General features: G+C 41.1%; 3 protein-coding genes across 17 annotated transcripts in view; 2 read left to right on the top strand and 1 right to left on the bottom strand.

Moving 5' to 3' along the window:
- The window catches only part of SENP5 (SUMO specific peptidase 5), a 66,188-nt gene extending 51,641 nt beyond the window's left edge, over positions 1-14,547 (top strand). For 8 of the 13 annotated variants that reach the window (XM_059687476.1, XM_059687478.1, XM_059687475.1 and 5 more), the window contains 4 exons: positions 5,450-5,587; positions 8,642-8,725; positions 10,491-10,541; positions 11,369-14,547. In XM_059687476.1, the coding sequence (XP_059543459.1) occupies positions 5,450-5,587; positions 8,642-8,725; positions 10,491-10,541; positions 11,369-11,479 (384 nt within the window). In that variant the 3' untranslated portion in view covers positions 11,480-14,547. Of the gene's footprint in view, positions 1-5,449; positions 5,588-8,641; positions 8,726-10,490; positions 10,542-10,716; positions 10,789-11,368 lie in introns of those variants that run through there. The other 5 variants (XM_059687482.1, XM_059687481.1, XM_059687486.1 and 2 more) reach the window with 3 other exon arrangements.
- NCBP2 (nuclear cap binding protein subunit 2) lies at positions 12,438-21,596 on the bottom strand. 3 transcript variants are annotated; one of them, XR_009451839.1, is made up of 5 exons: positions 21,463-21,596; positions 20,398-20,579; positions 17,968-18,106; positions 17,055-17,188; positions 12,438-12,624 (listed from the first exon to the last, which is right to left on the bottom strand). XR_009451839.1 is itself a non-coding variant. In XM_059687489.1 (4 exons), exons 1-4 carry the CDS (start codon positions 21,538-21,540, stop codon positions 17,117-17,119), a joined length of 471 nt encoding a protein of 156 aa, XP_059543472.1. In that variant the 5' UTR covers positions 21,541-21,596; the 3' UTR covers positions 15,182-17,116. The 3 variants fall into 3 exon arrangements, 1 of the variants encoding a protein (XP_059543472.1); XR_009451840.1 differs by lacking the exon at positions 12,438-12,624 and adding an exon at positions 15,182-15,279; XM_059687489.1 differs by lacking the exon at positions 12,438-12,624 and having other exon boundaries at positions 15,182-17,188.
- Positions 21,597-21,727: 131 nt separating this feature from the next.
- On the top strand, positions 21,728-22,473 carry NCBP2AS2 (NCBP2 antisense 2 (head to head)). The gene has a single exon (XM_059687490.1). It carries the CDS (start codon positions 21,753-21,755, stop codon positions 22,050-22,052), a length of 300 nt encoding a protein of 99 aa, XP_059543473.1. The 5' UTR covers positions 21,728-21,752; the 3' UTR covers positions 22,053-22,473.
- Positions 22,474-25,965: the final 3,492 nt, after the last annotated feature.

Below are 25,965 nucleotides of genomic sequence, written 5' to 3'. Positions count from 1 at the left end.
TTGTGCCAGTACAAACTATTTTGATTATTGTGGCTTTGTAGTATAATTTGAAATCAAGGAGCATGATATCTCTAATTTTGTTTTCTTCCTTGAGATTTCTTTGGCTATTCAGGGTCTTTGTGATATAAAATTTAATATTATTTGTTCTAGTTCTATGAAAAATGCATTGGTATTTTAAAAATAAATTGATATCAGAGAGGAAGAGGGAGAGAGAGATAGAAACATCATTGGTGAGAGAGATTCATCAATTGGCTGCCTCCTGCATGCCCCCACTAGGGATTTAGCCCACAACCCAGGCATATGCCCTGACTGGGAATTGAACCCTGACCTCCTGATTCATAGGTCAGCGTGCAACCACTTAGCCACACCAGCCAGGCAATTTATTTTTTAAAGAACCAGCTTAGTTTCATTAATCTTGCTGCTGTTTTTTAAGTCTCTGTTTTATTTATTTCCACTCTGGCCTTTATTATTTTCTTTCTCCCACTTCGTCTTTGTTTGTTCTTATTTTTCTAGGTCCTTCACATGTAAGGTTAGATTGTTTGAGATTTTTCTTGTTTCTTGAGGTACTCCTGTATCAGTATAAACTTTCTTCTTAGAACTGCCTTTGCTATATTACATAGATTTTGGAATGTGTGTTTCCATTTTCATTTGTCTCAAGATACATTTTTAATTCCTCTTTTTACTCATTGGTGGTTTAATGGCATTTTTAAAAATATTTTTTTATTGAATTCAGAGAGGAAAGGAGAGGGAGAGAGAGATAGACACATCAGTGATGAGAAAGAATCATTGATCAGCTGCCTCCTGCATGTCCCCTACTGGGGACCAGCCTGCAAGCTGGGCATGTGCCCCCATCAGGAATTGAACTGTCACCCCTGGTTCATAGGTCGACACTCAACCACTGAGCTACACCAGCCAGGCTAATAGCATGTTTTTTAGCCTCCATGTGTTTATGTGTTTTTTCCAGTTTTTGTCTTATAATTGTTTTCTAGATCCATAGCATTATGGTAGAAAACAGTGCTTGATATAATTTCAGTCTTAAGTTTATTGAGACTTTTTGTGGACTAACATGTGATCTGTCCTGGAGAGTGTTCTATATACACTTGAAAAGAATGTGTATTCTGTTGTTTTGGGATGTAATGTTTTGTATATATTTATTAATTCCATGTGGTATAATGTGTCATTTAAGGCCAGAGTTTCCTTGTTAGTTCTTTTTATTTTATTTCTTTAAATTATGGTTGTGTGTTGTTGTTTTTTTAGATAGAGAGGAAGGGAGAGGGCAAGAGAGAGTAACATCGATGAGAGAGAAACATAGATCGGCTGCCTCCTGCACATACCCTACTGGGGATCAAGCCCACAATCCGGGCATGTGCCCTGTCCAGGAATCAAACCAGTGACCTCTTGGTACATAGGATGGTGCTCAATCCATTGAGCCACACTGGCTGGGCTCCTTGTTATTTCTATCCATTGTAAGTGAGGGGTTAAAGTCCCCTACTATTATTATAATATTGTCAATCTCTCTCTTTATTCCAGCTAATATTTGCTTTATGTATAGGTGTTCTTATTTGGGGTGCATTGATGTTTACAAGTGCTATATCCTCTTGTTAGATTGATCCCTTTATCATTATATAATGCCCTTCCTTGTTTAAAGTTTATTTTGTCTAATATTAGTATTGCTACTCTAGCTTTCTATTCATTTCCATTTTCATGAAATATTTTTTTCAGTCCCTTCATGATGTTTGTCTTTAGTTCTGAAGTGAGTGTTTTGTAGGCAGCATAGATACAGTTCTTCACTTTTTTCTTTTTAATCCTCAGCTGAGGATATATTTTTAGTAATTTTAGAGAGAGAGGAAAGGAGGAAGAGAGAGAGAAACATCCACGTGAGAGAGAAACATTGATTGGTTACCTCCCGTACACGTACCATGGGGGATTTAACCTGCAACCTAGAATTGAACCTGCATTCTTTTGGTAAATGAGATGATGCTCCAACCAACTGAGCCACCTGGCCAAGGCCATCACTCTTAATTATATGTGTAAAACTGTGTGTGTGTGTGTGTGTGTGTGTGTGTGTACATTAATATATTAGAAAAAAGAAGAAAAAGATCTGGAAAGATACACACTGAAGTTTTATATTTTCATCTGTAATTTTCTAATTTTTATTTTTTAATTTATTTGAGAGCGAGGGAGGGGGAGAGAGAGAGAGAGAGAGAGAGAGAGAGAGAGAGAGAGAGAACATCAATTAGTCTCCCACATGCACCTCCACCGGGAATGGAACCCGCAACCTGACTGGGAATGAAACCCACAATTCTTCAGTGTACGGGAATGACGCTGCAACCGAGCCACCCCGCCCAGGGCTAATTCTTATGTTAAAAATTGTTTCTATAATTTAAAAAGTTTGGCGTTTTTCCTCTCTTATTTTTTTATTGAGGGAAAATTGGTATATAATATTATGTAAGTTTCAGGTGTACAATATAATTTGGCATCTGTATACACTACAAAATGATTGCCATCAAAAATCTAGTTACTATCCGTCACCACTCAATTGACCTCTTCACTCATATTGCCCACCCTGAACCCTCTTCCAGTCTAGTAATCACCAATCTGTTCTCTGTATTTCTGAGATTGGGTTTTTGTTTGGGGGTTTCTTTTAGATTCCACATATAAGTGAAATCATGTGGTATTTGTCTTTCTTCATCTGACTTATTTCACTTGGCATAATACCCTAAAACTCCATTCAGGTTGTTGCAAAGGGCAAGATTTTATTCTTTTTTTTTTTTTAATATATTTTATTGATTTTTTACAGAGAGGAAGGGAGAGGGACAGAGAGTTAGAAACATTGATGAGCGAGAAACATCGATCAGCTGCCTCCTGCACATTCCCTACTGGGGATGTGCCCGCAACCAAGGTACATGCCCTCGACCGGAATCGAACCTGGGACCCCCGAGTCCACAGGCCGACGCTCCATCCACTGAGCCAAACCGGTTAGGGCAAGATTTTATTCTTTCCTGTGGCTGAATAATACTTCAGTCTATTTATATTCCACATCTTCTTTATCCGTTCACCCATTTAAGGACATTAGGCTGCTCCCATATCGTGCCTATTGTAAAGAATGTCGCAGTATGTGGGGATGAATACCCAGAAGTGGAACAGCTACATCATATGGTGGTTCCCGTCTTAATATTTTGAGGGATCACCATACTGTTTTCCAAAATCTTACTATTTTTTAATCATTAAAAGCTTATAAAGCGGTTCTGGTTAGGTTCTCTCCAGCCACGTGTTATAGATGTTGTGAACCTTGGTGGTCCAGCTTTTGGAGCTTAAGTTGTATGATTCAGTGTTTGGGAGGATCAGGCTGGTCCAGAGGATTTCTGGAGCGTCTTAACGCTTGGCACTTCCCTTTCTGTTTGTTGTAGACCCAACACAGGGTATTTGGGGATGCTTTGGGAACCTCAGACAGCATGCCATACCACTCCTGGCTAGGATGGAATCAATACATTCTCCAGTCTGCAAACAACTGACCTTTAAAAGGCCACCTGGGGAACAGTTCAGGGCCACTCTCATTCACCTGTTTCCCAGATTCATATGCTGAGATGTTGCCATTATCTCAGTTCCCATGCTCAGGAATCGAGGCGTGGCTTGACTGCATCCTCTGCTCAGGGACTCAATCAGCTGCAGTCGAGGATTCAGCCAGACTCCATTCTCATCTTCCAAGCTCATTCAGGTTGTTGGCAGAATTCAGTTCCTGTAGTGGCAGGACTGGAGCCCTCAGCTTCCAGAGGCTACCTCTCTCTGTAGGAAGCTTCAGCATGGCTGTATATTCCTCCCCAAGAGTTTCTTTTTGAGAAGAATATAAATTTGGTGTAATTGAATACTGTATTTTAAATGATTCCTTGTTTTAGATATTCAAAATTTTTGAGCTGGAAAGAACCAGTTACCAATCTTTTCTAATATTTCCTTCTATCTACCTCCCAGGTTTGTGGGTGCAAAAACTGAAAAGCAGACGTGCTAATGTGCTTTGCTGTTTAAGGCAGTGGTTCTCAACCTTGGCTGCACATTAGAATCACCTGGGAATCTTTTTAAAATCCTGATTTCTTGGCCCCATCCTCCGGAAATTCTGTTTCTTTGTTACTAATGTTGTGGCCCCACCCCATAACAAAGAAACAGAATTTCCGGAGGATGAGGCCCAGAAATCAGGATTTTAAAAAGATTCCCAGGTGATTCTAATGTGCAGCCAAGGTTGAGAACCACTGCTCTAAGGTCATGTAGACTAGCAGAAGATTCATCTAGAGCAGGACATTATCTGAATATCAGAAAGCAAGGAAGGCTTGAGAACATTGCTAAGAATCTGGTGTGGTTGTGGGGAGAAGCGGGGGGGGGGGGTAAGTGGTGATATAAGGAGACTTGACTTAGGGTGGTCAACACACAGTATAGTGTACAGGTGATGTGTTGTAGAATTATGCACCTGAAATCTGTATAATTCTGTTAACCAGTATCGCCCTAATAAATTAAAAAATAAAAAGAATCTGGTGTATTTTAAAATAGCCTTGTAATTGTTTTAACCCAAGGAATATCTAAAATAATCTTTAAAAATACCTGAAAAAAAGAAATTTATTAACTCTCTTACAAATGTTTATTAAACACCTACTACTATATCATCCACACTAGGATTTTGAGTGGAATAGCAAATATTCCTAGATTGCAAAGGACATATTGGGATATAAAGGATGGATTAGGATGTATAGGATATGTGAAGTATTAACAGGGATATTTTTCTCAATTTTGACACCTGGGAGACCCGAGGTAGTAATAATGGTAATAGCTAAGATTTATTAGTTACATATCATGTGCTGAGCACAGTTCTTTGCATTTTACATGTATTATAACTCTCAAGAACTTTATAAGGTAGGTACTATTGTTATCTGTATTTTATATTGAAGAAATCAAAGCACAAAGCTATGAAAATTGCCAGTTATCTGGCCAGTAAGTGGAAGAGCCACAATTTGAACTTGACCAGACTTACTTCAGAGCCCACAATCTTAACTACTATACTGAGTCTGTAGAAAGATAAAAGCTGTGTAGCCATATTTTCTAATACCATGACTCCTTCCTAAATAAGAATTGAGTTGAGGTTCAATATGAACACAAGAAAATTAGTTAAGCATAAAAATAAGGGGCCAAATCATATCTGGCAGTTGATAAGCACAGCTTTAGCAGGTTAAATGGAAAATGGTGCTTTCTATATCATGTTTTCTTATTGTGTATTATAGCTTAATAGTTAGAATATGTGCTTCAGACTGAGACCTGGGTTCAAATTCTGGCTTCACCACTTCCTAGTTTTATGACTTTGGGCAAGTCAGAGGTCAGGAAATTGAAGCAGCTGTTTATTATTGTTGATTTGGATAGCCTTTGGTGATGGCTGCATTTCTTTTTTTCTTCTTCCCCCCCCGATTAGGTGGATTTATTTAAAAAGAGTCTTCTGTTGATTCCTATTCACCTGGAAGTTCACTGGTCTCTCATTACTGTGACACTTTCTAACCGAAATATTTCATTTTATGATTCGCAAGGCATTCATTTTAAGTTTTGTGTAGAGGTAAGTTAATATAATGCCCATTTTTTCCCTTTATCTTGTGACTGACCAAATATTGTCTCAGCACTAGATACCACGGAGGATCGATTTCTCTCATAAAACCCCTCTGAAATGTTGGCAGACAAAAGGACTGCCAGAGGACTCCCCACGTGAGGACAGGTGGCTGTCTATAATCTGGATCCTCTGAGATTCATTTGGATTTTATCACATTTTATTATGCCTTTCCCTTAACACTTTATTTTGAATGTGGATAGAAATCGTTCTCTTTAGAGCTGAAATTTGCCTGTGTCTTCAAAATAACTTCTTTAGAATGAATTATAACCAAGAGAATCAACTGGCAAATACGAGAGTTCAACCAGACGGGGGGATACAAAGAAAATTCAGTTGGTTTCTTAATTTCTCTGCACCAGCAAGAACCAATTAGAACATGTGACTGAAAACAGAAAGATTCCATTTTCAAAAGCAACAAAGACATACATTACCCAGGAATATATCCTAGCAAAAAAATGTGGACATTTCTCAAGATGAAAACTAAAGTATTTAAAGGAAATCTGAATAGATGGAAAGATAGACACACTCAGTATTGGAAAGAGATCAGTTCTCCCCAAACTAATATATACCAATTTCTGTCCTAGTTAGTTTCCCATCAGGATTTTGAAATAAACCTAATCAGCTTGTCATGGAATTCGTATTTCAGAATTCACGTGCATGAACAGCTAAAATAGTTTTGAAGTAGAATAGTGAAGGAAGGATTACTTGGTCTACTACATGTCAAACTACATCATAATTTTTTTCTTTAAATTAAAATTTAAAAATATTTATTGATTTTGGAGGGAGGGAGGGAGGGAGGGAGAGAGAGAGAAAGAGAGAGAGAGAGAGAAAGAAACATTGATTTGTTGTTCCACCCATCTGTGCATTCATTGGTTGATTCTTGTATATGCCCTGACTGGGGATCAAACTTACAACCTTGGCATATCAGGATGATGCTCTAACCAACTGAGTTACCCAGCCAGAGCTATGTCATAAAGTTTTAATAGTGAAAACTATGTTTATATTTATTTAGGAATAGACGAGTAAACTGATGGTACAGCATAAAGAATCTAAAAACAACTGATGCATATGTGGAAACTTAGTGTATGATAAAGTTGGGAAAGGACAGCTTATTCAGTATATGCCATTGGGAAAATTAGCTGTCTTCTTGGAAAAGTAAAATATAGATCTTTACTTCATACTATTTAGAAAAACAAATTTCAGATGGAATAATGACCTAAATATAAAACTGTAAAAGTTAGAGTAAAATACAGAAAATGTGATGTTCTTAGAGTAGGAAGGCATTCTTATGCAGAACCAAAAGAGCAAAAGATATAAAGGAACAGATTGATAAATTGTAACATTATAATTTAAAACTTCTGTATGCCATAAAGTTAAAAGACAAGGAGTAGACTTGAAGAAAGTGTTTGTGACATATAATAGTCACTGTCCTGAATATATAAAGTACTTCTACAAATGATTAAGAAAAAGAAGGATCTAATAGAAATAGACAAAGGTTAAAATAAGTAATTTTTAGGAAAAATGCAGATAACCATTAAATGTATGGAGAGATGCTTGGCCTTACAGGAAATATGGGAAATGCAAATACAGTTCCATTTTTTGCCTGCTATATCAGGAAAACTTTAATGGTATTCAGTTGGTAATGTGGGTGTAAGGAAACAGACATTCTCATTTTCTGATGGAATGTATATTTGAACAGTTGCAATTCTAATCAGTTCTAAGTACCTTGTAAATTATTGCATACCAATTCTATTTCTTGGTATCTACTTCATAAAAATATGTATTTATATACAAGAATGAGGAATACACCAGGATGTTCATTGCAGCGTTGTTGCTAATAGTAAAAAAATCCAAACAACCCAAAATTAGTTCTGCCAACAGATTAGCTAAATATGTACATTATAGTCATACTGTTAAACTGATCATTGCAGTTAAAAAGAATATAGTAAATCTCCACGTTCCAACATGGAAAGATCTCCAAGACATAATTGAGTTTAAAAAAGCAAGTTGCAGGAATGATACAGTATATCATGTTTATGGCAATAAAAAATATATATGCATAATATACGTATGTGTGTATACTAGTATATGTATGTATATATATATACACACACTTATGTATACACACATACATCTACTCTTCCTTTAGGGGGGTTAATTTAATTCATGAAACCTCTGTACCCTTTTTTTTCCCCCCTCAAGGAAGATCAATTACTTTATTTTTTAATAGATTTATTGATTTTTAGAGAGAGAGGAAGGCAGAGGGAGAAAGAGAAACATTGATAGGAGAGCTGAACATTAATCAGCTGCCTGCTGCACACCCCCACCAGGGATTGAGCCCGCAACCCAGGCATTTGCCCTGACCAGGAATCAAACCAGCAACCTTTTGGTGTACAAGATGATGTCCAACCAACTGAGCCACACTGGCCAGGGCCAACTTTACTCTTTAGAAGAGATACACAGAGAGAGATGCATGAAGAGGTTGAGGGCATGAGGGAAAATTTGAAACTTTAGTAGGCTTCATCTTGGTAGAAATTTCAGGATTCTGACTCTGTTTAGTATTTAGAATGGGTTTAATTATAACTCTACAAATTGAATGATACCTTTACGTGCAGTTCTCAAAAATATGGAAACAATGTTTTTCATTTAGTTTCAGTTATTATTTCTACCATGAGTTCCTTCCATTTATTGAGCTTTGGCAGTAATTTTTAACTTTGAAATTCAGCAGGTTGACTTACCGCTGAAAAAGGCTGACTATCTCATAAAAAGTTCTTATTACAACATATATCAGTGTCCACAGTCTAAGTGCATACATACCTGAGTACAGGGGTCAGAGTCCTTCTTAATACTATAGAGTGGAAGGTCTGAAATAAAGTATGTTCATGCATACTCTGCCCAATGGTGGGGGCCACAGTCTCCTCTTCTGCTTCTGTGTGCTGTGGGCAGGTTCCATTTTTCACCAACTGATGGAACATAGTATCTGTGTTGTTGTTTCTTTTTAACCAGAATATAAGAAAGTATTTGCTGACTGAAGCCAGAGAAAAAAATAGACCTGAATTTCTTCAGGGTTGGCAGACTGCTGTTACAAAGGTAAGTATGTGACAAATATGAAAACCCAGGCATATCAAGGGGATGGAATTATCAAAGAAGTAGGAGTCTTTAAAAGCATTTTTAGACTGGTGATGAAGACCCGGGAAGCTCAAAACCTTAGTGTTCATCATCTGGCTGTTGTTTCCCATTGCTTGCTAAGAACAAATAAGTTTAGTAATTTCATCCCTGGGGCAACTGCTAATGATATGGTTATACTATTTTTATGATGATATGATTATTATAAAAAAATTTTTGGTGGCATCTGCCTTTGCCTCGTAGCTTTTATTTCCAGGAGATTCATATAGACCCAGAGAAAATACTGAAACAACTATTTAGATCGACTAAAGGGAGCAAGTGCACTGAGCTACTTTCCAGGCAGTTGGGGAAGACAGTGGCCTGGGTGTTCCAGTGTGCACAATCCGGAAGCAGCACTGTTTGGCCCATAGACACTTAAAGCTGGATATGGGGCACAGTGCTAGGGCAGAGCTTCCAATCCTGTTACATATACCAGTGTCTTATGGTCACTGCTTTCATGTTTTCAAAGTGTTTTTGCTTGTGTGATCTCATTTGATGATCCTTACAGCCTGTGAGGTAAGTGGGTCATTTAGGGATAAGTACCCTCTTTATTCTCTAGATGAGAAAACTGAAGCCTGGGTGTGACCTTCCCCAAAGGCCACCACAGCTGTTGGTAGGACCAGATTCTTGAACTCAGGTCTGTCTGGATCATTGACACTTTATAAAGGCAGGGTTTTGAAACAAACCTTTATAACAAATAGATAAGATTTATTTATTCATTGTTGAACTGAACCAAGTGCTAAATTTGAAACTTAAGCTTCAGTTTTATATTTTAAATAACTTAGTATATTAGTTCAAACTAGAATTGAACTTGTAAATTTTCTGAATTTACCCAACTAGAATATGTAGGTATTCTCTTAAATTTAGTCATGACCTTTCATATTCCCACTTTAGACAGGATACAGTAACCAGTTCTTTTGAAAACATATTATTTACCTTTACAGTTTCTTTGGAAGAATAGGGCTGAGTTGTGTAATATGAGATGAAAAGCGAAGACTGCTAAGCAGGATTGTTACTGTCTAAGTATTCAGAGTCTGGGCACATGTTCTCTGATCCACAATTCCATTTTCAGTATATTCATAGCGAAACTAATTATCCAAATGGAAGTTTTTAAATAGTATTTTATTTTGTTTCCCATTTCTTTTATCTAGGCAACATATTGTTCTATAAATTGTGGTTCATTGATAGCTTTTTTCATGTGGTCAGATGCCTCCATAAAGTCAAACATTTTATTTTTTATTTTAAAAAAAATACGTTTGCATTTATTTGAAAGAGAAGAGAGAGAGGGAGAGGGAGGGGGAGAGGGAGAGGGAGAGAGAGAGAGAGAGAGGCGAGTGGTTGCCTCCTCCAGTATGCACCTCACCCGGAGATTGAACCCACAATCTGGGCATGTGCCATGACCAGGAATTGAACCAGCGACCTTTTGGTGCATGGAATACGCTCAACCAACGGAGCCACACCAGGCAGGGCTAAAATCAAACACTTTAAAAACCAGTGATAAAATATAAATATATATATATATATATATATATATATATATAAAAAAAATAAAAACCAGTAATATACACCAGCTGTCCTGGATAAAGATACATTTCATGTCTCTTGCTTATTTTTTTATAAAAATAAATTTTCTTATTTAAAGAGTATTATTTGGTCTTATTTTAATGATCATTTTGTTTTTCCCCCACAGTGTATTCCACAACAGAAAAATGACAGTGACTGTGGAGTCTTTGTGCTCCAGGTAAAAAAAAAAAACAAAAAAAAAAACCTCAGAATTTACAATGTGTGAATTAAATTTGTTGGGTTTAGAGAGGAGAGATGGGAGTCCCCATGATGTGTACATGGTACTAGCTACAGTTAGGGTACTTTTCCTTCCTCCCTTTCTTGTTAAGAAGCAGTAGTTTCTGTATTTTCAGATGTTATCATTAGGAAGAACCATCTTTGAAGGCCAAGAATGAGTAATTGCTAACATACATGTCTTATCAGAGGTTAGTAGTGAGCCACATTGGACACTGATCTGAATTTGTCCATATCATGGACCCTTGGCATTTGAAAAATTAACTGTTTATTTTTAACCATTGGCAAGTGGTCTATAGCTGTGCTTTCTCATACTGTAGGTTCCCTTAGTGATCAAAAGGCTATTGGAAATTTTGTTATACATTATATATGTGAAGGAAATTATGGTATACCATCCATGAATTTCTAGAACTGCAAAGATCTGGGAAGATGGGCTCATTCATATGACGCATGAATGTCTGGGGTTTGAAAAATTCAAGTTCTCAGTTATAGGCCATGTGAGGTCTAGTTGTACCTTGAGAAGAAATGGAGCCTCTTGTCAGTTTCCCTTTTCATAGTATTAAGTGGGGATGGGGGGACATCCCAGGCCATGTACTTACATGGAAGGTTAACTATAATTTGGAGGTAAATGTTCTAAAACAGTGCTTTATAACAAGTTTAAACAAATTTTAAAATGCTGCCTTAGACTATTTATTAGGTCTGCATCTGATAAGATACATTGGGCTGGTACATAACTCCACAGGCCATGTAATGTTTCTGGGTCCTTTGCAGTACTGCAAGTGCCTCGCCTTAGATCAGCCTTTCCAGTTTTCCCAAGAAGACATGCCCCGAGTACGGAAGAGGATTTACAAGGAGTTGTGTGAATGCCGGCTCATGGACTAAAACCCAGCAAGGCTGGGAAGTCTGACCAAGTTGGAGCAGATGGTTTGTTACTTGAATCTCCAAACACTTATTTGAATTCTAACAGATATTTCAGATTGGTGGTATTGGGCCACTATTGTTACCTCAAGTTTATTTTTAGCCCTTATTCATTTCTCTAACTACAATGTACTATTTTTTAATGTTCAGATTGGTTTCAGTTTTAACTTTATGAATTCCACATGTTCTCCCCACCCCATATTTAATATTTATTATCCAAACGCATGCATATAGACAGAGCATGCAGTGCAGAGTATTAAAAAACAAAACAAAAAAAAAACTAGATTTGGTACAGCTTTTGAAACTTAGATATGAACTGAATACAGGTTTCGAATATAATCCCAAAACCTAAAAAATATGGGATGTTTTTGATACAACATAACTCTGAGAGTATGAGGTATTCCCTGGGCATAGAGGATAGCTAGTTGTTTTGACAAAGCCAGTCCTGTCTTTCTTTTACCAGCAGTACCTTTCACTGACTTTCCTCTCTGAGTCTGGGAACGTGAGTTGCATTCCTTTTGAAGGGTGAGAAGGAAGTGGCCAAAAACTAACTGGCATGTTCTCTTCCTGGAGGCACATGTGAGAAGAATTATAATAAATGCCTAAGTCTTATAAAGGCTTTTGCTGGAACATTGAATTCCCTAGATTTTTGTTTTTGACCCATTAAAAAACTTAGTATCTAAAACAAGTGGTCAAACAAATGAGAATTCAGCCTAAAAGTAATTTACAAGTTGACACTTCCCTTGTATTATCTCCCATAAGAAATTAGGATTTGCCAAATACCTTTCTATTTCAAGGGTATTTAAAATACAAACATTCAAAACTGAAGACTGGCTTCAGGTCTTTTTCAGGTGGGTGCGGGAAGAGAACGGTTAATAGAGAAGACTTGATTCCTCAGGAGTACAGCAAGTGTTATCTCCCCTCCCCCCCTTAGCTCTTTAGTGATCTCAGCAACATGCAGGGCTCCTCATTTGGCCTCTGCTTGATCAAGGAGTCCTCTTTTTTTTGGCTTCTATGAACCTCATCTTCTGGAGAAAGGCAGAAGTGGCCCTCTTCTTACACTTGGCTGCATTAGGGTTAATGTAATGGATCTTGCATCTTCAATCTAGCTATTTGTGGCATTTGAAAGGATATAAAAGATGCATGTTAAACTACCCAATTATCCGTTCTGAACTGGGCAGGTAAAACAACAGATACGTATGTAAGAAACTTAGAAGTTTGTACAGAAAAATACCAAGAAAATGGCAGAAGACACTTGGGATCTATGCCTAGTTAGGTGTTGAAAATAAAAAGCTAAAATGTGCAGTTTAACTTGGCCATAAGGTAGGACTGCCAGCAGCTGCGGGTGGAGTCAGACACGTTTACATGGAGGGTTCCCTCCCCAGACAGACCAGGCACCAACACCAGTGTTTACAGTGCAAACAGCCTCAGCACTTTCCTAAGTCCCCCAAGACTCAAATTCTTTAATATAAAACCAGGTCAGTATTTCTTATTGTGCTTCAAGTCTTTAAAAAGACTGAGATTAGAGGCATTTTATGCTGCTATAGATAGGTTGTGTCTGCATTAGAAAAAATTACAATTTAAAATGGGGAGGACTTCTTGAGATTTTCAGTTTTCAGACATAAAATATGCAAAATGAGATTTTTCAAATTTGTGATACATTTACCTAACTTTTTTTGTAGCTCTACAAAGTAGCCAATAACTAGGTTATTGACTCAAAACATCTTATACTTTAGAGCTCCATATCTCACTTCTTTACTGACAGAATTCAGCATGAATCTTAATTAGTGCCCAAAGCCTGAGTTGCCATTTCCTCCAATCTGAGAAACTGTCATCTCCACATTGAGGCTTGCAGGGATGTTCATAGAAAACCTAAAGTGAGCTGTCCAAGTCATTTCTCATTCACTTCCAGCTTTATGGGACACCTTGAGATGCACTGCTCAGCATGCTTTAGCGTAAATTACAAATATTTTAAGTCTGATTAAAATGTTTCTCTGGAACATGGTTTTAGCACATATAGTCACTTGTTCTCCACTTGTGATTAGTTATAAACCTCTAGGCCAAGTCCTACATTAGAATGGCCTTTTTTTCTTGATGTTTGCAATAATTGCTTCCTTGCAACAAAGACATGTTTGAAATACAGTTTAGGCTGTTGGTGGAAAGGACAGACATTGTTTTACTGTCACTAACTTGGCCCTGAATTGTTGCCCACAAGGTGGGTAGACCTTATGCTTTCGGGGTTTGAGTGCAGGCCTTGTACAAACTAGAAGCTACTCATGATGCGTCTTCAACAAGCTGCCCAGTTTTCTCCATCAGCAAACTTACCAGTCTGTAGCTGCTGCTTTCCAATGGGTTTTTTGGTTTTTTTTTTGGTTAAATGTATAGCAATGAATGTAGATTTAATTCTTTTAGTTAAGCTCTCGCAAGAATTGTAGAGAACAAACCTTCTCTTAAGGAGAGGAACCTCCTACAGGAAAATGCACTTGCTCCTCAGAGTCCCCAAATCCCTTTTGTGGCTTTGCATTGTATTTTCTATTTATCATTAAATACGAGTAACATTGGTCATCTTGAATTCATAGTTGGAAAACAAGAACAGCCAGCACTAGTCTGAAGTTGAGCTGCCCTTTCTCTGCAATTAATTGTGGTTCACTGGTTTAAAAGAGATAACTGGGAGTTCTGGGTGGATCAGAACCATCAGGCGAGAAAGTGTATTAATAGTGTGAATTAGATATATTGACTACCTGCTCTGCTTACTAATGTTAAGAAACCAAACTAATCTGTAATTATAAAGCACATACTTTATGTGCTGGGCTCTGCCTCCTGGCCAGTAGACAATTAAGAAGGCCTAGGGAATACCATCAGAGAAGTGCTAATTGTATTGGGGTATTACAAAAACAGACCTAGACAAGCTGTTCATTTAAGTCGTACCTTTTGGTCAGAAAAAATTTATTTAAAGGTTGTGATCATGTAAAATGACTCAAACCTTCTAGCAAAAATATTTTTTTGAAAAATAAATGAAATGCCTTTATAAATGTGTGTGCTCTTGTATTGAATAACATGTACTGTTTGGGGAGTAGGAATTTTTCCAAGTGACATTTCAGTCGTGACGGCACTCATTTATGAATGTGACCAATGTAGGCTCCAAGCAGCCTGTCCTTAAAAAGCACCGTCCAACAGAATTGTCTGCAGTGATGGGCTCTACATATATGAGGCTAATATGCAGAGTGTCCCTTTGGGAGTTCAACCAGAGACTGGGAGTTCGATTGCTCATTATGATGAGTGCTGACCACCAGGGGTTGGCGCGGAACAAAGGCCCTGGCCAGCAGTCAGCAGCCGGAAGGAAGGCCCCAATCGGCCCTGATCACTGGCCAGGCCTAGGGACCCTACCCTAGTGTTCTATATTTGCATCTAATACAGCAGCCACTAGCCACATGTGGCTGGTGAGCATTTGAAATGTGGCTAGTGTGAATGAGGAACTGAATGTTTTAATTTAATTAGCTACATGTGGCTAGTGACTACCATACTAGTTAACTGTCATAGCAAAATGGGCATACAAATTCTGCACATTATTTGTAGATTTCTCCCCCAAACGTAATCATAAATATTCCAGAGTAAGATGGTTCCACTGTCCCTCTTTATAGGTGAGGAAATGGGCACAGACAAGGATAAGTTGGTCCAACTTTATTGAAATCTGTTACAGAAGTCACAATTCCATGTAGAACCACTGTGGTTTTAAGGTCTGTAGAAATCTGAGTTATGTTTTACTAAAAAAAGAATATAAAATACATTAAACTCAAACTATAGTGTAAAAAGAAATTTAAAAAGTCAATAGTATGTCCTCATAAAATTAAAATATCTGCAAATGTTTTTTTCTTAAGCACTTACAAGAAGTTATAGCTCTTATAAAAATTCAAATAACCGGTTTCAATGTAATGAGAAAACCTATACTTACCTAGTGTCAAAGATGTTCACATTTGAGATACTTCAGCCCCACAAACTACAAGAAGTTTGGAGATACTTTGTTGCTAGATGAAAAAATGCCACTTATGTCAGGAAAAATTATACCAGATTAGCAGTTTTAAATGAATAATAGAGACAACCAAAGTGTCCTGCGATAGGGGATTGGATAAAGAAGATGTGGTACATACACACAATGGAATACTACTCAGCCATTAAAAAAAAAAAATACTGCCATTTGTGACAACACAGATGGATCTAGAGAATATTATGCTAAATGCAATAAGCCAGTCAGAAAAAGCTAAGAACCATATGGTTTCACTCATGTGTGGGATATAAAACTGAAACTCATGGACACAAATAGCAGTGTAGTGGTTGCCAAAGGGAATGGGTGGGTGGGGATGAAGGGTACTTAATATATGGTGACAGAAGATTTGACTTTGGGAGGCGGGCACACAATACAATATATAGATCTTGTATCCTAGAAATCTACACCTGAAACCTCTATGATCCTATTAAACAATGTCACCCCAATAAATTAAAAAAGAACAACAGTTCAACATACTATTAGAGAGAAATCACCTCTTGCCTTACAAATGCCAAGTAAATACTCTAGATTCCTCTCTGTGGAGACTGTTGCTATCGAGGCTCTGAAACTCAGTAAGCACAATTAGTAAAAAAAAAAACCAGACAGACTTCAACATGACAATTGGCCAAAACATATTTCCTGAGGAAAGCATTTCTGATTGTTTTTCGTTAGGCAGTCTCTCAATCTTCAAGCTCTTTTTTTAGACCTACTCTAGTCCCAAGATCACTCTGAAAACGAAAACAATAAATCTGATGGCCCTCACAGCAACCTTCAACATGTCAAGACAATGTTTTAACAAGTGTCCTCTGATATTTCATCCCATTTCCTACTGACAATGTCCCCCACTTCCCTTAGAGTATTTGAGGTTCTTCATAATACAAACCAACCCTGGCTTTTTTTTAGCTTTAGGTAAAACACACCTTTTAAAAAATATGCTTAGTAAATACCCTTCAAGTCCTGTACCTCATTTCCTGACATCTAAAGCATGTGAGCAGGTTGTACACCCTGGGACTGTCTAAGGCTTACTTTTGCACCAACTCTTTAGGAAGTTCTTTTGACTCCCTCAGTTTGCCTTTAGAGATTAGCATTCAACATAGGGAAAAACTCAGTTGTCTGTTCCTAATTTAGAGCAAAGATATGACTATAACAAAACTCCTTTTATTAAACTTTATCTCAAGGCAACTAAAAAATTTTTTAGATAATTACAGGCCCCAATGTGTAGACCATGAACCTGCTTACACACAAACACGGTAAACAAAATTGTAAACTTTTTCCAATTTTCCTAAAAGACGTGTGGTGTTTTGGCTGATAAATCAACATTATAGATAAACTCCGTTGCCAAGGAACACGATTTTTGACCTGGTAAGAAAATCATTCCAGTAACCTTACACATGCCCAATATTCTAAGACTAGAATTAAAGGCATTCTTTTGGATTCTGTCCTTTAATAATTTTCAGAGGAAAGCCATGAAGTGGTGTCTGGCTCAGTAGAGACATTGATCAAATATTTGTAAAAATGGCAGGCCAAAGGAGTGAGTTTTTCATGATGGTTTTTGCTCACTGGTTTTGGGCCAGTTTTCCATAGCCTCCTCTCCCAGCATCATAGTCTTGTCGATACTCATCTCGTACCTTAATGAAAAGAACACAGGTTACAATATAGAGAAGATTGGTGTAACAAATATGCCTCCCATAAATATGTCAAACAGCCAAGCCTTTTCAGATATAATGTGAATGAACATTCAAGCAGGATATAATTTTTTAAAGCAACTGCCTCGCAGAATTATCTCAGACAACCTCATAGTTTGGTTTTCTTGTTTTGTTTCTTACCAAACATCAGGTGTATACTCATTCACCATCATTCAAAAATAGCTCATTGCAAGGTACTTAAATTAGGCTATTTTAAAGTAAAAACAAAATTCATTTCAGTGCATTTTGCTTTTTAAAATACATCTTTATTGACTTCAGAGAGGAAGGGAGAGGGAAAGAGAGAGAGAAACATCAATGAGAGAGAATAATTGATTGGCTGCCTCCTGCACATCCTCCACTGGGGATCAAGCCTGCAATGCAGGCATATGCCCTTGCCTGGAATCAAACCTGGGACCCTTCAGTCCGCAGGCTGACTCTATCCACTGAGCCAAACCAGTTAGGGCACGTTTTGCTTTTATTCTAGACACTTTTGCAGGTGGAAAATATCTAACCTCTAGCAAAAGTCCAGTAATGTTCAGAATATACCACTGCACTGGTTAAGAAAGTAATTACTAATCCCAATGGGCGATTTGAGATTCACTTCAAGCCCAAGTTAGAGCCACAAAGTTATTCCCAAAAGAGCAAATACAAATAGACAAAACACTTGTCATTAGGACTGGAATCCCAGGTAAAGGCTGAGCCCAGAGAACCTTCCTGCATACCTGGCCTCCAGACCGTCCACGGCCGTACTGCCTGCCCTCCTTAAAACCTGCATCCCAGTCTGTGCGAATGATCCGGTCATCCAGACGAGTTCCGTTTATGTACCGCATGGCATTTTCTGCATCTGCTCTTGAGTAGTACCTGAAGTATAAGTATTAAGGAACACTATATAGCATTTCTCTAAACCTTTCTGGAACTACAAAAACTCAACTAGATGGAGTTTAAAGACATCAGTTTGCAAAGGCCTGTTTGAGGTTGGTCCAGAAGCACTAGAGTCAAATATGACACTTGTCCATGGCTACATTGATCATGATTTCCTGAATAATCCTGTTAATAACTATTTGGTTCCATTCTCTCCATATTTTGATTACAAAATATAAAATACGTTCAGGGCAGGTTTAATGCCGCAAAATGCCCTCATCTAAGGAATCAATACCATCCATATTTGGAGCTGTATATTCAAGAACAACCTTAAGAGAGGTCACAGTGCATATGGAATTGCCATTGTATTTCATTAGAAGGAAAAGCCTCAGAAATACTGATCTAGACATTTTTCCCCTTGTCTTTAATTACACAGGGAAACACTTGCTGAAATTCCAGTGTCCGCACCCAGTAATTTGTTGAATGAATGGAATGCATGCTAAAAGGGCAAACAGAAAAACAACACTGCCAATGCAGCCTCTCTCTTGGGTATTTGCCATTATGATTGTTGATCTTTGACTTACAAGAAAAATGCAAAAATACTAGTTCTCAGAGACTGATTATTATCTTTGAGGAGAATTTTGTTTTTTGTGTTATCATTGTTCTCCCTGTCCCCTGTGAACTGTTACCAGAGGCAAAAGCACAACATGGACACTCTGATCCCTTCCATCTGAAGGGAGAATGGAAGGAAGAAGCTTGTAGAGCCCAGAAATTAGACACCAAAATCAAAAGTGGGGCTTCTGGTTCGAGCTGATAGTGAGCACATTTCCCTCTTTTCCTTACCAAGACCCCTATTTAAATTAGAAAAGAAACATACACCCAGCAAAGAGAAGAGGCTAGCAGCAGACCAGTGATTCAACAAAAGCCAATGGGAGAGTGTTCATGGATGAAACAAAGTCTGAAATATCCTGAAGGAGCTTAAGAAGGAGACAGTAAACCCAGGCGCTCCTTACCGAAGTTGAATAAAAAGTGAAACTGCAGAAAGGGTTTAGTTAACAGTGTCTACGTGGGAAGGCTTGCTAGCAGGAGGGCATTAATCCCAGGCAAGTACAAATCAAATGATGGGGTTCTGAACGAACTGTCTGGAGAAACTAGGGCACAGTCTTGATGTGAGCTGGCCAAAATACAATCCCCCCTTTTCATGGCATTTGGTAAACCCACATATCCAAAGGTAAGGCAACAACTGGAGATAGCAGCTATGATTGGGTCCATAAAATCACTCTTCTTTCACCTCATTATGATTGCAAAACCAAAGATCACCAGACCTTTATGGAAAATTTACAGCATAAATACAACCAAAAGAAACAGATCATTCAGGACAAAGAAAAAATTTCACGACATGTTAGATCATGTTTTAAATTTCTCAGAATATAAAACAAAACAACCAAAGAAAGAAAAATATTAGGAAAGAAACAGATAAATACAGAAGTTTCAATATTTAGTTTCCTGGGAGAGAATAAATGATTATAAATACAGTTTTGGTTTTTATCTACAAACATCAAGCTATATAGATCTAATATAATGAGTATGCCTAATATAATTATATACATCTAATATAATGAGACACATACTACAGAGCCATTTTAAAAAGAGGTGGGCCTGCATGTGCTAATATGGAACAATCACTAAGAGGACTGTAGTATACTGCTACCCATGCACAGGACTTTTTCTGGAGATACCCAAGAGACTGGTAACTGACTGTCTCTGGGCTTAGAATGATACTATTCCCTTGACTTTTAAAAATTTATTATTATTATTGATTTAAGAGAGGGAGAGAAGAGAGAAATATCAACTTGCTGTTCCACTCATTTTATGAGTTCAATGGTTGAGTCTTATATGTGCCCTTGACTGGGGATTGAACCCACAACCTTGGCCTATTGGGACGATGCTCCAACCAACTGAGCTCTCACGTCGGCTTATGTGAGGGAAACATTGATCCCCCCCCCCCTTCCTCTTTCTGTAAAATCAATAAAAACATATCTTTGGGTGACAATTAAAAAAAAAAAGAACTATAAACAAAGCATGGATTTCAAGAACAAAATGTAAATGTTACCAGCTTTCACAGTGTAAGAGTGCAGACATACTGGACAGAAGGTAAGATGATGAAAGAAGAAGAGACAGAGATAAGTGTAGGGGTGCTAATTAGCGACTATCCTCATTGTTTTTAAACAGGTGACTAACCACTCAGGTCCCATCCTCATCCAACAGCCACCTAAGACCAGGAAGGATACTCCACAAAGCAGAAACCACATGCTGTTTTCTTCATTTTATCCAGGCCCATAATGATTTTCTTTATGTCACCACTTTTGCTGAAGAGTTCATAGATTTGTTCTTCAGTTGTATAAAAGGAAAGGTTTCCAACATACAATGTACAGCTTTTCTTCAGTAATTTTTCTTGTTCTTCATTGTCACCCTGAATTTCAAAGGGAGAAAAAGTTGAGCAACACAATCTAAGAACAGCCCTGCTTAAATAGTATTCCTATTATAAATTCTGCTTCGGAATCGGCTTCTCTTATCATCCCAATCTACCACAAATACTCTGAGGGGGCTTGGGGGGGGGGGGGGATGAGAGAGAGAGATTGGTTCACAATTTATGAAGCAAGATCCAGATCGCTTTTAGTAGCGGGTCGTGGCTTGGAGGCTGCACTGCATGCAGCCCCCCCTCTGTACCACGCTGTCCTACCAGTGGCGTGCCTTTCCCCTGCACACTCCATATTCTCAGCACTGGGTCCTTCTCCAAGGGCCCCGGTTTCATTTCCAGACCCTGAACCAATATATTATTATAAAGGGGCTTTTTATCCTTTGTAGTGGAAAAAAAAATACATGGATTTGCAGAGCGGGGTACCCCTGTAATACTCCCACAGAAAATGTTCAAAATAACTGCTTATTTACATGCTCACACATTTTCCACTACAACAAAATAAAAAACGAGAAGCCCTGGCATCTGCGTCAGGAAGGCGCCTCCCGGTACCCCAGGCGGCCGCAGGACACCCTCCCCCTCAGCAGTCACCGCGCCGAGGCACAGCCCGTGGGAACGGGAGCCACCACGACCGCCGCTCCAACGCCTCCGCACGGGCCCGGCGCCGGGGGGCCGGGAGCGCGAGCCTCAAACCCCCTTTCTACGGGAGAAGGGGATTCGGCGACAGCCCCGCGCCCTCGGCATCCATTCCCCAGCAGGCGCCGGGGCCTCACTGGGTTTCGGGAAACCAGAGTGGGAGACGACAGCGACACCGGAGAAACCAACTCGCAGGGTTGTGGCCCAGGGCCCCCCCTCCTCGCGGTCCGGCCCCCCTTACCCGGAAGTGCTGGTCCCGGTACTGGCTCAGCTCCACATAGGAGTCGCTGCGCAGCGCCTTCAGGAGGCCGCTGGACATAGTGCACAGAGGTCGACGAGGACGCCGCCACGACGGGAAGAACCAGAGGACGCGGAGGTGGCGGAACCGGAAACGCGAGAAGCGGGTTCTGCGGACCAATCCCAGCGCGGCAGTGCCGTCACCCGGCGGCGCGGGCTCAGACGTGGTCCGTCGTCGGGCGCCGCCGGTCAGAAGCCAGAGCGAGGCGCTCCGGGTTCCGGGCCGCTCCAACGATGGTTCTAAGGCGGCTGCTGGGCGTCTTGCTGCACAACCCGCAGCTGGTGGAACGCCTGTCCGAGTCGCGGCCTATCCGGCGTGCGGCGCAGCTCACCGCCTTCGCCCTGCTGCAGGCCCAGCTGCGCGGCCAGGACGCGGCCCGGCGTCTGCGAGGCCTCGCGGCCGGGCCCGCGGGTTCCCTGGGCCGCCGCGCTGCCCGCTTCAGAGACACCTTCACTCGGGAGCTCCGCCGCGGCCTCCGCGAGCGCCCGGGACCACCACCAGGTAGCCAGCGGGGCCCGGGAGCAAACCACTAACCCCGGGCTGGGCCGGGCCGGGCCGAGGCCGCCCCTCTCCCTTCCGGCTGGACACGGGCCTCGGCGCTAAGGAGTCCTCCCCAGCCCCGCGCACGGCTTCTCCTCCTGACACCTGTCGGCCTGCGGAGCTCCACGCATCAGAGAGCCCAGGCCAGGCGGGCACACCCGGTGAGCCCTGAGAGCGGCAGGGCCAGGGAGTGAAGGGAGCCCCGAAGCCTAACAGAAATGAAGATCGGCTGGGCCCCGACCCACCGCCTGCAGAGCCATGGACCGTGCCGCAGCCCGAAGGAGAGCCTGCCCTCCACGTAGGAGACCAAGACTCCTGGTGGATGCTGCGGGCTCTGCTTCCAGCGGAGATCATGGATGGAAAGCCAGCCCAGTCGACGCCAAAACCCTCTGATTAAATGTGCGAGCTGAGAAACGGGTATGAGCGTGGTACTTCTCCCACCCGCAGGATGGATCATCAGTTGACACACACTGAGTGCTTACTCTGTGTCGGCACCTGCCAATTGCGCTGAGTGGGTTACCTCATTTAATCCTCACCATGTTTGGGGGAGGGAGGCTCCTTAAGTTGCCCATGGCCTTCCGGAGCCGGATGTGAACACAGGTGCTTAACTCCAGGTCCCAAGTCCATGCTCAGCTTTCCATGGCATTTTCCAGGTCTGATCTCCGATGCCTGCCTTCCCACTCCGTCCGCCACCGCCGGGTGTTAGGACTGCTGCCGACCAGGAACCAGCTGCCTGGATTCCTGTTTCCCGTTTTAGAGGGTCAGGGCATTTGAGGCTTCCGCCTGAATTTCTGATCACCTCTGCTTAGGCTACACAGTCATTCCATCAGAAAGCTCAAAGCCACAGGAGAAGCTTTCAGACTGGCGGGTAACCAAACAGAATTTATACGCTGGCTTTTCTGATAGTCACAGGAAGCTGGAGAGGACCGGAGACCTACCCCGGGGATGGAGGAGCTAGCGTAGCTTGTCCTCCACTTTCCTTATGGTCAGACTTCTCACTGGGCATCCCATCCCCCAGTCTTCCCATCAGAGGTGCTGTGTAATCCTCTTTGAGGCCAGAAGGCCCATCCCCTAATGACCGAAGTCCTGGTTTGGCATCCTACCCTCCTCTCCCATCAGAGGAGAAATCGTCCTCCCAACTAGAGGCCGCTCGTTGGATTTTCCTTGGAGCCTGGCAGGGATGAGCCTAAAGAGCTTGTTCAGTCTACCGTCTTGTCTGCCTCATTGGCCTCAGTCCCACCCATCGGTCTCTGGATATCAGAGTAGCACAATATTAGCAGCCCCCAGCCCAAATCCATACCTCAACATAAATACCATACTCAGTGTTTTTTTCTAGAAGAGACAAAAAGGGAAGAAGTGCAGGAAACAATGAAATTTCTAGACAAACTGGCCATTTAGTAAGAAAGAAAGGAAATCAAGAGAAGGGGAAATCAAGAGAATTCATTTCTGTGGAAGGAGTGGATAAGAATTAAGTCACACACACATACGCGCACCCTCATTTCTGTAGAAGGAGCCTGGGAGCAGAGAAAACCGGGTCCTTTCTGCTCCTACTAGATGTCTCCCCACTTCATTGTAAACGCCTCCAGTGTTTGTAGTCTGTGGCTTGCCTTCTCACCAGTTACCCTGTTACTAAAGAAACAGACCAGGCCTGACTGCTATTGCTCAGTGGTTGAGCATCAACCCATGAACCAAGAGATCCCCAGTCAAGGCACATGCCCCAGTTTCGGGCTCGATCCCCAGTACGGGGTGTGCAGGAGGCAGCTGATTGATGTTGATACATACCCCTCTCCCTTCCTCTCTCTAAAATCAATAAAAACATTTTAAAAAGAAAAGAAACAGACCAAATTCTTCCCATTGACACAGTCTCCTAGCATGCCTTTCAGATTCTAAGCTCTTCCTAAAAGGGAAGCAATTCATCCCCTCATCCTGCAGGGCAATTCCAATTCACCTTTTGATGCCACACGGATACACACCCTTTACAGACAAATTTAGAGCTCAGACCAGCACAGTCTACATGGACTGCCATACCAACAGTTTCTCCAGGGAGTTCATGGTTGTCGATCCAAATGGGGAAGAGAAGCGGCAGAAGCCCAGAGGAGTTTGGGACCCTAGAGTCTTGGATGTCTCCAAGGTGGCCCTTGGTTTTATATTTATGGACAGAAATGCCATCTTCGGCTGCAAAGTAAGTGCTTATCATTTGCCAGAGATGATGCTAAGTACTAAGGGGTAGGAAGACAAATGAGAGGTTCATAGCAGAAACATGAACCAGAAGAACAATGAGTTGTCATGAATGGGTCTCGAGTTTAAATCTGATAGTGTGCTGGGGCCAGCTTATACTGTTTCATGAGTAGATGCTTGGCATCTCCCAACTTGGAGTTCAGTAACATCATTTTAGAAGTTTGAAATCAGCCATGTGGGAATGTTGACACCACAGAAATTGGCAAATGCTACAAATTGGGGCACTTTTTTTTTCTTTTTTTCTTTTTGTCCCCGAGAGAACATTGCTACACATTTAGCAGTGTACCACTGAATTTCCTCTTCCTTGGGTTGGAGTCATGAGGAAGATGTGGCACTAAGACCCTAGTAGCAGTCATAGAACAGCATACTTGTGAAGGGTGTAACTTTAAGATGACCCACGGCTTTAGCCAGCAGAAGGCAGAACTAGAAAAGGACTCAGGTTGGGTCATTTGTACAGATTTGGCCTCCTGCTCTGTGCTGGCCTCCAGCTCACTGATCTCTGTGGCCTGCCTGCCTCTTGTTCTCATGAGATGGCAGAGGTGAGGAGGCGGGTGAGGACAGGTGTAGAACCTCAGTCCCTCATGTTCCCAGTGGGCTGGGCAGAGGGTACCTGTGTGGGGAGCAACATGCTCAGGGGTGCGATGGCTTCCATCGAAGCAACAGGTGCTGGTTTGGCGTGGGGTTTGCTCTCCATCCTGTGCAGAGGGCTTTGTGCTTGCAGAGGGACCAGATCACATTTACAAAGAAAGGCTGCTGGGAGCACCTGTGTATCCTCAAGTGCTGCTAGATGCTGACTGAGCACTGCGTTCTCCACTCTCACTTGGCCAGGCTGAGGAGGGGAAATGATCCTTAGAGGGAGAATGATCCTTAAAGGATGAGATGCTGAAATGTCCCACTACCGTTCAGAGACAGGAGTAGAAGGGAGTGGAAATATTCCAGAACTACTTTTTTGGTTAAAAAACAACAATAGCCTGGCCAGTGTGGTACAGTGGTTGGGTGTTGACCTATGAACCAGGAGGTCACGGTTCAATTCCTGGTCAGGGCACATGCTGGGTTTTGGGCTGGATCCCCAGTGTGGGGTGTGCAGGAGGCATCCCATCAATAATTCTCTCTCATCATTGATGTTTCTATCTCTCTCTCCTCCCTTCCTCTCTGAAATCAATAAAAATATTTTTTTAAAATTTAAAAAACAACAACAGCCGAAACCGGTTTGGCTCAGTGGATAGAGCGTCAGCCTGTGGACTGAAAGGTCCCGGGTTCGATTCCGGTCAAGGGCATGTGTCTTGGTTGCGGGCACATCCCCAGTGGGAGATGTGCAGGAGGCAGCTGATCGATGTTTCTCTCTCATCGATGTTTCTAACTATCTCTTTCCCTTCCTCTCTGTAAAAAATCAGTAAAATATATTAAAAAAATTAAAAAAAATAAAAAACAACAACAACAAACAAACACTAAGACGGCAGACGCCAAAGTGCAATTAAAGATACCACCACACTCACTTCCATGCTTGAAGAGCTTTGGGGGAGACGTGCCTGTCTAGCCAGGGGACATGTGCTGCTGCAGACCCAGGAATGACACGGTGTTAGCTGGCAGACACCTCAGAGATGCTCCGATCCACTGTACAGGCTAGAAACAGGCTGGGGAGGGGAAGGAGCTTTCTTAAGATCACAC

This window comes from Myotis daubentonii, chromosome 3 (assembly GCF_963259705.1).
Source record: "Myotis daubentonii chromosome 3, mMyoDau2.1, whole genome shotgun sequence".
Lineage (NCBI taxonomy): Eukaryota > Metazoa > Chordata > Mammalia > Chiroptera > Vespertilionidae > Myotis > Myotis daubentonii.
The sequence above is the reverse complement of the archived record's forward strand: the minus strand, read 5'-3'. Positions and strand labels throughout refer to the sequence as shown.